This window comes from Triticum dicoccoides, chromosome 5B, assembly GCF_002162155.2.
Source record: "Triticum dicoccoides isolate Atlit2015 ecotype Zavitan chromosome 5B, WEW_v2.0, whole genome shotgun sequence".
Taxonomy (NCBI): Eukaryota; Viridiplantae; Streptophyta; class Magnoliopsida; order Poales; family Poaceae; genus Triticum; species Triticum dicoccoides.
Window position 1 is genome coordinate 634,316,407 of NC_041389.1, and position 11,409 is coordinate 634,327,815.

Sequence of the window (11,409 nt, forward strand, 5' to 3'; positions counted from 1 at the left end):
AGAAAAAGAAGATATTTAATGGCAAAGATATATGTCTTGAGTTGGAAGGGTCCATTTTTGTCATGTCACGAGGCACATCGTCCTTGGGACACTGACGGTTAGCAAGCTGGTGCATGGCTTGACTAGTCTCGACAGGGAAACTGATAGGTCCAGACACAAAAATGTAACACATGGAAGCCCAATCGCTTCCGCTTTTTTTTTTTTTTTGAGGATAATCGCATCTGCTTTTGTCACGTACAGGTCGACCGGGTGCAAGCTGATGCACCCACGCTCGCGCTCCCGCTGCCAACCGTTCCAAAGCTTGGTCTCCGGCCGGCCATATCCCTTATCCTCGTCTTGAGCGCGAAAGGCATGTACACCTCATCCTAGTTTCTCTACAAATTTGGCAAGGCAAAATGGTAAATAGACTTTTCCTTAATAGTGCGTGGAGCAAACCAACTTGTGGTCGGATGATTATAGTGATTGCGGTAACCCCGGCCCATCCAGGTTCAAGTCCTGGTGCTCGCATTTATTTCTGGATTATTTCAAGATTTTTGGCGTGTGTGTACCTTTTCCTTAATAGTGCGTGGAGCGAACCAACTTGTGATCGGATGATTATAGTGATTGCGGTAACCCCGGCCCATCAAGGTTAAGTCCTGGTGCTCGCATTTATTTCTGAATTATTTCAGGATTTTTGGCGTGTGTGTACGTTCATAGGGGTGAGTGTATGCGCGTGTATATGAGCGTTTGCGTCTGTACTGTGTTTAGAAAAAAAAGCTGTGCGTGGAGAATGTGTGTCGCGTGAATAAACACGCATCGTTTCGAGAAGGAATCCGCATGTGCTATTTTGAGATATTTTGAGACCAAATCGTCGCATGGAACCGCATCTGCATGTTTTCTTGGCAGTTCCTCGGGATTGCGACACTGTTAATGACGAAGATATTTTGAGATATATCTTTGAAGATGTTTAGGATCATGGTGCGCTTTTTTTCGATGTCTGTTTTGTCATTCTATTGAGCCACGGTAAACATGCGTCAACCCATATGTTTCATGCACCGTCCTTTGACAGGGGCAAGCGATGGCTTGACTTGTCTATACGAAGAAATTTCAAGCATGACAAAGATAGTAGTACCAGGTAGGATAGGGGCGTAAGGCTCGTCGCTTCCGGCCGTTACTTTCAGGCCAGGCAAAAAGGAGCGTGAGAGAAAAATCTAGTGCTATCACCCTTCTATATGTGGTAGCAGTACCAAAATGTTTCCATAAATTGCTAAAACATTTGTGTATATAGACACAAAATGTATCTTTCGCCTCACAATATTGCACAACTGTAAATTCAATACACAATTCATGATACATAAAAGGCAAGTCCGGTTATGAACTATGAAACACTATTTATTGTGGGTCTTGAATTCAACACTGTTCGCTGTGAAGCTTATCTTTTTGTATCTTGGACTGTAAATTTGGTGGATGGTAAATATATGACGTGTCTATATACTCAGCTTTTTCGAATTTTTTGAGCTGGTAACAAGTAGCACTATATAGTCTTACCCGCAAAAAAAAAAGCACTATATAGTCTGCCGAGGGTGCGCCTTCACAAGGACATCCATCACCGAGCCAGGTGTCGCATGCATGTAATCATAGACCAAGAAATCATAAATACGGGGTGTCGTATTAGGAATTAAAAGTAAGCCAACTCCTTCCTCTTAGAGCAACTTGTGTTCACCTATGTTGGTTTGGGGTACAATCAGTTCACCGAGAGTATCGCCCTATGAATTTCAAAGTTTTTCCCGTGTCCTTTTAATGGGTCCAACACTAGGATTGAGCCATGCTCAACAGATTTGCGAAGAACTTAACGGTTGCCTGGTTAGTCGTGAATCTGGAATCAGCAATACTGGTTTGGTCCTAACAACTCCCCTGATGTGAGCCTAAACTTGTCCTCAAGTTTGAAATCCTAGAAAGGTCTTTTTGATAAAACCAGCAGTTTTCCAACATAGCTTAGAGCAGGTATAGTGGTACCTAGTCAGCCGGCTCTAGCGTATTCCATGTCAGCAAAGTCCTACGTGGAGCAGTGATAAGTGAAGAGAGAGACTCGAGCCGGCGCTTGACGTACAGCCGGGCTATATCACAGTAAACGAGAGTGTACAGCCTGCATGCAGCCCGTGAGTGAGCTTTTAGCCGGCGTTTTACTCCCTACACCAATCATGTGTATTTTCGTACCTCCCCTCATGGTGAATCCTTTGATGTTGTAGCCAAGCTAATAGCCAGTCTATTATACAAGCTAACTTTTTACAAAGACTTTAGATGACATGACACAACTATATAGCCAGCAGCAGGCTCTTCTATTAGCCATGCTCTTATGACGCGGTTAACTTCACTCGTTTGATGAGCCATTAAACCATCGAATGCCATGTCTCCTTGGACACAAGGAATGAGCTGTCTATATTTCATGGCCTTTGCTTACCAAACTGCATTACAGGAATGCCGGTTGACCCATTCATGAGCGTTCGTGGATTTTATGTGGAAGAAATATGTAACCAAACGGTGTAGAATCTTCTTATGGCCGACCCATGAGCAACGCATGTTCATGGTTTGCCGACATTAGGATGTTTCTTGAGCGGTTTTCCCCTGGTTTTTTCCGGCTAGAGTTTTGTAAGATTGTTCTTTTACCCATTTTTTCTTTTCCATTTTTGTTTTCATAAAATTCATAAAAAAAATTCAAATTTGTGAACCTTTTTTCAAAATCCTCTCAATTGTGTGAAGCTTTTCCTCCAAATTTTATGATTTTTTCAATTTTAATTTTTATTTCAAATTTTGTGAACTTTTTTCTCAATTCATGATTTTCTTTGAATTATGAACATTTTCAAAGTTTTGAAATTTTCTCAAAGTTTCAAACTTTTATCCAAATTTCATGAACGTTTTTCAATTTTTTGATTTTTTTATATTCTTTATGAAAAATTTCTTTTTTTTGAAAAGTCAACGACCAATTCTCTGTGTTCAAGGGTTGACCGGTCAATCTGTCATCGGTTACTGTCATTGGTCCACCAGTCAACTGATTTAACCAAAACGCAGCTTGGCCGGCCCATAAGCTTTTGCGCGTGAGCGCCAGTTAGCTCAACTGACGCCTAGGAGCTCTCTCACGTGCATGAAACTTCGCGAGGAACGTTGTTCCATGCTGGCGTTAATGTGCGCTTGTTTCATACACTCATCTCTATGAATGCACATATTTAAAATTTATTTCTATGAGCACCTTTGAGATAATGAGCTGGCATCATATTTTGAGATTGACGAAGTTATCATAGGCGCTTTGTAGTCGACGGGACTTCTCCTTCCACTGAACGAACATTGTTGAAAAGGCTAAAATAAATTCAGAAAAATGCGAGGACCAGTGCGAAATCTAGGACATATACCCGGTGCACTGGTTCCATGAAAAGAAACTTAGCAAACTGAGCCACGCTAAGTTCGCATGTGCTCATTATTGGCGTCCTTATTTTTACCGCATATAAAGTGGATAAATACTCCCGATGGTAATAAGCACAAATTTTTGAAGTAGGGTAAAACCCCACTGTAAGTAATAAGCACAAATCATATGTGATTATTTTGTCCCGAGACAAAAGAGAGGAGGAGCATATGTACAACCGTTTTTCTAATTTAGACCTAAGTTACTACCACGACTATCATTTGCCAATCTTGCCCATTTATTAGTTCTAGTCTTTTCTTTACGCGTATTATTAGTTGTAGTCTTAGTACATAACAGGGGTGGCACTAGGGGTATTCTTGGGTCTTCATGTGAATACCCATGATTTTTACAAAATAGTGTTGATTTTGGCAAAAGAGTGACAATTTTCGAAAAACAGCAATGATTTTGGCAAAATGAATACACATGAATACTCGGTTGCAAATTCCTGGAGCCGCCACTGGTACATAATCCTGAAAAGTGCATCCAGTGATGGACCCAGAGATACTGAGGTTTGCCAGGGCAGCGGATAACGACGGAGCTAGATTGCACTGCATCACTGGTCACTAGACAGGGGATGTACCCTGCCATGACATTGGAGAACCGGGGCAGTCGCCCTAACTCGCCCCAATGATGGACCCGCCATTGAGTGCATCCTTCAGGCTCCTGGCGTATACTTCCAACCTCTTTAAACCTTTTCTTGGAGAATCAGCTTCACCCAAATGCTTTACCATCGCGCTGCCGATTATCACTCCATCTGCACCCCATTGTGCAACCTGTATACATCCAGTTGCAACTGTTAGGCAATAGCAACAGCAGCATAGTTAAGAATGAGTAAAATTTAGAAGAAAAAAGAAGAACAAATGAATCTTTATATAGGGAAAACGCCTTTTACCTGTCTAATATGGTCAGGGGTCGATATGCCAAACCCAACAGCCACTGCTTTGTTAGTGACCTGCATATACAAAAACATAACTACATAAGCTTCTTGAAGGACAGTCACAATATAGCTAGACTAGAGAAAATAATTGTTACCATTTCCTGCAAAAAGGGACAATTTATCATTTATTTTCTACAAACCTGCTTAATCTGCTTGAGAAGATCCTTCACCCGCGGGTTCACATCTGGGCGGGCTCCTGTAACTCCGTTGATACTTACCTGTGTAATAGTATGTGATTAAGACGTTCATTGCAACGAAGCAGTTTGGATTTTAACCATACATCTACTTGGCACTTACAAGGTAAACAAACCCTTCGGAAGCTATTGTGATCTCATTCATCATGTCTGCTTTTGTAGATGGTGTTGTGAGCAGCACCTGAACCCATCACTTCATCAGCCTCGAGTACAACTACACTATTAATGCTTAATGACAAAAAACGATTTTGATTGTTTGCTATGTTTTACTTTTCCGTTTGATGATTTCCCTTGACTTACCTCAATGATAAAAAAATCTCCAAGGTGTTATTAGGCATATGAGGTCCTCGGGGTCGGGGTACACTGATTTCTCATGCCGGCATGGCTCCGATCCTCTTCAGTGGTCTTGATTGTAGTGTGTTAGGGGTGGTCTGCACTTGTGCCACTCACTTGGTGCCATTTATTTTTCTTTCGACTAGCAGCTTGCATGAGGGTTTACTCAACACTTTATATCATTTTGGTCGTTTGTGCCTTTATCTAGGGGGGTGTTACTAGGCATACGAGGTTCTCGGGGTACGGTGATTTCTCATGCCAGCACGGCTCCGGCCACTTCTGTACTCTTGGTTGTAGTGTGCTAGGGGTGGCCTCTCCTACTTTTTCATACTTGGTGTTGGGTTAGGGGACTTGTGCCACTAGCCCGATGTTTTTTATTTTTCTTTCGACCTGGTTGCAAGAGGGTTTACTCACCATTTTATATCGGCTTGGTCGTTTGTGCCTGTCACGACCCAAGCACATACATGGGGTGAGCAATCAAATCAGTACCGATTTCGGATACAAGAGAAGAGATTTGAGGTGAGAATCAGCAACAAGGGGGAGATACAGATAGCAGGGAGGTGAGGAACAAGAGCAGAGGACGAGAAGGTTGAAGACGATTCATTCATTAGCTGCCTTTACCCGTGCTCTCTCGATTGCATATGTAGCCTGTGACATGTGGAAACTGACCTCCAATGAACGGCCCATCTTGTAGCCCAGGCCTACGAAGTATAGGGTGACAGCCCATGGGTGGGGTGTTACACTCTTCCTCCCTTGAAATTCGGCTTGCCCTCAAGCCGGTGATGAACATCCTTGAATCAGAAATGCCGCCACACTCGTCGAGCCGAAGAGCCAAGCCACCTGGATCATATGGCAGAAGTATGTGGTTGGGGCCGATTAAACTGCTAATCACAAGCTGATGAAAGAAACTGAAATCCTCTTCATAAGTGTGCTTGGTAGTGTTCAGTCCTCCCAATTCAATGCCAATTTTCTGAAAATTTTCTATTGCACCATCAGGGGAACACCCATGTTGGCATGTGCAGAACACATTCTCAAGTATTTGGGTCCATGAAGAGTCGTTCAAAGGAGCCATGTCAACCATCTTGGAAAGCACCAGAGGGTGAAGCATGAATGCTTGCTTCAAAAGGTCTACAACTGTTGTCTTGTCAACATCATTAGAAACATCTTCAGATGCCACATCACGTGAAAAGGAGAAATTGGGGAACAGCCAAAGGGAGTTATCACATTGGTACTCTTCAGCAAACTGTTCCAACCATTTGTACTGCTTCAATCTTAGAGCAAAGGAGTCCATGCAAAACAGAGCACCCTTTGGGTCATCTGAATCTAATGGCAAAAGAAACTTGCATGCCTCTAAAGCTGAACGAGGACAACCACTCCTATCCAGGTTTTTCATGTTCCTGGCGGCTTCAAACCATTCTTGCACATGGCTGACAGAAGGATCATATGTGTCCCATGGTGGCCACAAGCGAGGTGGAGATATCCTGTACTCAGCATTGGCTACTTGATCGATGTCAATATCTATCTCAACAAGATTAGGAAACCTACCATATTGATTCTCTGTCAGCCACACTTCAAAAGAGCTAAGGAACCTTGTCCTTGTGAATGTAGAAAATTGGCCATTGTATTGCTGAAGACCACTCTGGATGTACGAGATTCTAGAGCAGAACTTGTAGAGCGTAACAGCAGGCTGGTTGGCTGATTTCTTACAGAGAGCATGTGTTGGGCGATCAATATCAGACATCATTTTAAGTTGTTGCCTAAGACCCTGGCAAAGCTCGGAATCTTCCGCGAAAGTCTGAACCATATATAATCTGTTATTTATGTCGTTGACACCCAACGGAGGTTGTTTTGGCACTTTGTTAAGTACTCGATGCCCCATCCCAGCAGTGCAAGTTCTTTTTATCGAACCAAACAACCTAAATTGTTTGTTTGCATCAGTTTTTCCTTCAACAATATCCAATGCTAGCACCGCAGCAGAATCAAGTCGTATGTAGCAGTCCAAATTGTATTTCTCAATCATGTAATTTCCATAATTAGTATCATCTGCTAGCAACTCAGCATATAATACTAGAGCTCCAAGGGCACCCAAAGTATAGTCAAACTGAGATAGGAGATCACGAACTGGCTCGACATAACTTCTGATTATTCTACCAAGATCCTGCACAAGATCTCTAGATTTAAATTCAGCCTTCTTTCTTTCAGTCAGAAGAATATTGCAATTGATAATAGCATCCTGAAGAGCTTGCAAATCTATTGATTTCTCAAAATCTGCAAGAAGAAGACAAGCCTTGCAACCTAATGCAACAAGGGCTGATTCCATATTTATGAATCTACTATCTTCAGGGAACTCAGCCAACCCAAGCTTCCGGTTCGTCATATCCACATAACTAGGCCATACATACAGCAGGCGTTCATGGAAGTCAGGAAACAATACAACAATAACCGGAGAATATTGCATGTCGTTGTTTGCAAATAGAATATCTTCAAAACTGCCAATGTTTCCAGGTGTTCCACATTTTGTTAACCTCCAACTTGACCCACTTCCCTCATAAAGGTCCAGAAACTTGTCACTCTTTCCAGGACCGATAGCGTATTGTGTCCACGGTGGCATCTCCCTGCCTCCACTGCTCTTGCTCATACATGGATCTGGCCATGGTTTCAGCTCAGTCAAATTTACAATAGGATGTTCCACGCACTGTAACTGCCATGTACTTGGTGGTGCTCGTGGTGGCCATAGTGGTTGCATGGCACCACTCTTCCCAATCTGTTCCTCGTCAGTATCTGCGTACACCAAAGGCATAGCACAAGGTGAAGTGTTGCAGAGGATGTTGCTGAGCGGTGCCGTGATCAAGCGAGATGCATCCAACGGGACCACATGGGTCACCTTGTTGGCGTCTTCCTGGGAGCATTCTGTCGAACATATGTTGGGCATCAGTGTCGCCAACTCAGGGGCTGGCAGAGTTTCTGCAGGTGCTGCAATTGCCAAAAACATGCCTGTAGAGGGCGAGGCTGATCCTGTGGTTTCGACACTGTTGGCTTTTTGGTTGACGACCTCCATGTGTGGAGCTGCGATGGCCGCCCCCTGCCTATCGTTGGCATCCTCGATGTTCACTGATGCGGAGCCTGGCAATGGCGGGGCTACGACAGATGCAACGGGTGTGGATAAGGCCTTCATCCTTCGAGAGCCTCCTCCAACATGGCCCGAAGCTGTGCCCAGCTGGTGGTCGTGGCACTGTTTGTCAGCGCTGGTGAAGGAGAGGCGACCTCCGTGACACGAGCTGCCGACGCCACTCCTAGGCACCCCGCGGTGGTGGCAGGAAGTAAACCCGGCGAAACCTCCTGGATTTCGAGGAGGCAGGCACGCTCATAGATGCAACGACCATGTAGGGCCAGGGCTTGCGCTGCCCCGCGTCTTGTGCGAAACTGAACCACCGCCTCCACATGGTCGATTCATTGGGATACTGAGATTTTCACCACACCATACGCTGCGAACACCTGCTGGACTGTATCCTCTGTGACTGGGTAGTACACATGGTGCACGATGACGTGGAGAACGCCGCCGGTGAGCATCTCTGGATGGCTTGACATTTTGTCGAACAGATGGTACGCATGAGTGGGTGGGGATTGTTTTCTTGGCTCTGCCTTAAGGGTTTCGATGGCACAGTTGCTCCACTCCAAACCGATCCAACCTAGCCCAAGGATTTTGTGCGATTCACCGAAGCAAATCACACCCAGGGCAGTGGATGTTAAGGATCGAGAGAGTTGAGGAACACACAACGAAAGCAAAATTTGAGGAAATTTTATGGCTCTGATAACCAAATTGTCACGACCCAAGCACATACATGGGGTGAGCAATCAAATCAGTACCGATTTCGGATACAAGAGAAGAGATTTGAGGTGAGAATCAGCAACAAGGGGGAGATACAGATAGCAGGGAGGTGAGGAACAAGAGCAGAGGACGAGAAGGTTGAAGACGATTCATTCATTAGCTGCCTTTACCCGTGCTCTCTCGATTGCATATGTAGCCTGTGCCGTGTGGAAACTGACCTCCAATGAACGGCCCATCTCGTAGCCCAGGCCCAGTTACGAAGTATAGGGTGACAGCCCATGGGTGGGGTGTTACAGTGCCTTTATATATAAAGTGGGAGCAAGACTGTTTCACGTGTTATTAGACATACCAGCTCGATGTCGTTCTTTATGGCTTCATTCCTAAGAACACTTGTCTCAATATAAGGAAGATCAGGTACTATAAGACCTGTAGTACATGAAGAGCGAATTAGTAACCCCATAATATTTTTAGAAGTTACAAAGTTTATAATAATGAATATTGACTTGAAAACTATATTCCTTCCCAAAAAATTGTATAAAAAAATATACAGTAGCTGCATGTTACGATTTTTTTTTGCATAAAGAACCACCTGCGTCAACGAAGAAGACAACTGTTTACCTCGTACACCGGCCTCTCTGGCTGCAGCGGTGAAGCTCCCCGTTCCCCGCCGCGCGATTGGGTTGAAGTAAGAGAAGATGACCACCGGGCAGGACAGCTCCGGCGTCACCTCCTTCAGCATCGCCATCACGGCGTCCGTTGTCACGCCGGCCGAGAGCGCCCGCGCAGCGGATGCCTGGATGACGGGGCCGTCGGCGTAGGGGTCGGAGAACGGCATGCCGACCTCTATGACGTCGGCACCGAGGGTGTCGAGGAGCCTGAGCGCCTCCGCCGTCGTGGCCAGGTCGGGATCTCCGGCGGTGATGTACGGGATGAACGCCGTCTGTGTGCCGTCAAAAAACTTAAGTATCGGTCGGTCCATGCGTTGCATCGTGGTGCAAAAATAAAATAAACTTGGTGCGCTGCATGTACGTACCTTGCCCAGGGCCGTTCCTGAGATTTCAGGGGCCCAGGGCGAGTCTACAACTTTGGAGACCTTAGTACAAACATCATGACAAATCAGTATCAATGTGTGTACGAGATGCTACCAATAACGTCGTTGTCATTAACGAATTAACTATGTTCTTAGGGCCTCTTACATTTTTATCGCTGATGTTGATGCCAATATTTTCCTCTGGTTCAAATTCATAAATTTCCTTAGTTGGTTTCTTTTCCTCCACAACAAGTATCCCCAACTCATCATTTTATTTTCCCTTTTTCCTATCTACTCCCTCCATAAACAAATATAAGATGCTCTAACTCTTTTCTTATTAGGAAGTATATAGACACATTTTAATGTATTTGTTCACTCATTTCAATTTGTGCGTAGTCTATATTGAAATATGTAAAACGTCTTATATTTATTTACGGAGGGGGTACTAGATAACATACATTGTAAACGACTGTAATATATAACACACAGTGTTAGGAAAAAAGATGCATCGAAGGTTGAACGATGCATGCTATGCATCATGTAAACTACTTAAATTAGCAATATACGTATATTAAATAGGGATTGATTGTATGGCATACCTTGAATTATACAGATCGGTGTCGCCATGTAGGCGAACGCTTGTCGAGTGCTGCGCGGCAATGGCGCCGTGTGGACTTGAATCTGGCGGGACGGTATGATGCGCGTGTGTGTTCAGAGCCTATGGACAGACTGGCAGAGTTCATCGGCGTATTGCCGCAATGAGGGCCATGGAGTTAGATCGTCCAGCGCCTGCCCGACGGCAACTCGCGATCGGGGCCTGAACTACAGGTCGCAGGAAAGAGCCAGAGACGCACGATTCAAAGAAAGAAACTGCTGATTAAGGAAAGAAAGAAACCGCTGATTGCCTGTGTGGGTTAGCTGCGTTTGCGTGGCTGGGTTACATACCTTTTTTAGGTGAGGATACATGGGCTACCTACGTAGCATACAGAATAACTGGCGCGGGGCCCCTGGACTTGGGGGGCCCGGGGCGGCCGCCCCCCTGCCCCCCCTCAGGGCCGGCCCTGACCTTGCCCTTGTGTCTGGCCTGGGACATGGCCTTCGCTACCGACATGCCGCTCTTACCGGCCGGTGCCGGGGCAAGCAAGGTCGCCGCTGCGCGCGCCCTGACCGCAAGCCTCCTCGCCGTCGGCATGACCACCGCCGGGTCGACCGAGGCCGCTGCCAGTGCCCTGGCGACGAAAGGCCTCCCCGGTGTGGCCACTGCCACTGCGGCCCTGGCGTGGCTTCTCTGGAGGCTCGACGGAGGCGAGGAAGACGGCGAGAGGGACGCCTTGAGCGCTAAAGCCATCCATGTAGCTAAGGATGCTATTACTCACTTCAGTGTATCTATGGAAGAACACCTGGACACACTTGAACTTGATGGAATCAAAGTGTAGGATGCTGAGGAATCGACGAGTAGAATGGAGTGCTGTAATTGTTGTTATATAGCAGTAGCAGTAGCACAGGCTAGACTGTTAGCTAGGTGGAAGCTTGGAGGAAATAGCACACACGGATCGCTTTAGTTTAATTCAGCTATGCTACACTTACTAGACATATTTTATGGAATTATCTTATTTTTAATAGAATTATCTTATTATTTTGATAAAGAAT

At 45.3% G+C, this 11,409-nt stretch overlaps 2 protein-coding genes across 2 annotated transcripts; both read right to left on the reverse strand.

The window, feature by feature from the left end:
• Nucleotides 1-3,846: 3,846 nt before the first annotated feature.
• On the reverse strand, nt 3,847-11,188 carry LOC119312209 (tryptophan synthase alpha chain-like). Its single transcript, XM_037587946.1, has 7 exons — nt 10,826-11,188; nt 9,348-9,669; nt 9,079-9,155; nt 4,671-4,748; nt 4,514-4,591; nt 4,329-4,388; nt 3,847-4,209 (listed from the first exon to the last, which is right to left on the reverse strand). Exons 1-7 carry the CDS (start codon nt 11,105-11,107, stop codon nt 4,051-4,053), a joined length of 1,056 nt encoding a protein of 351 aa, XP_037443843.1. The 5' UTR covers nt 11,108-11,188; the 3' UTR covers nt 3,847-4,050.
• Nucleotides 5,232-9,018, reverse strand: LOC119312208. The gene has a single exon (XM_037587945.1). The coding sequence runs from the start codon at nt 8,073-8,075 to the stop codon at nt 5,508-5,510; it is 2,568 nt and encodes an 855-aa protein (XP_037443842.1). The 5' UTR covers nt 8,076-9,018; the 3' UTR covers nt 5,232-5,507.
• Nucleotides 11,189-11,409: the final 221 nt, after the last annotated feature.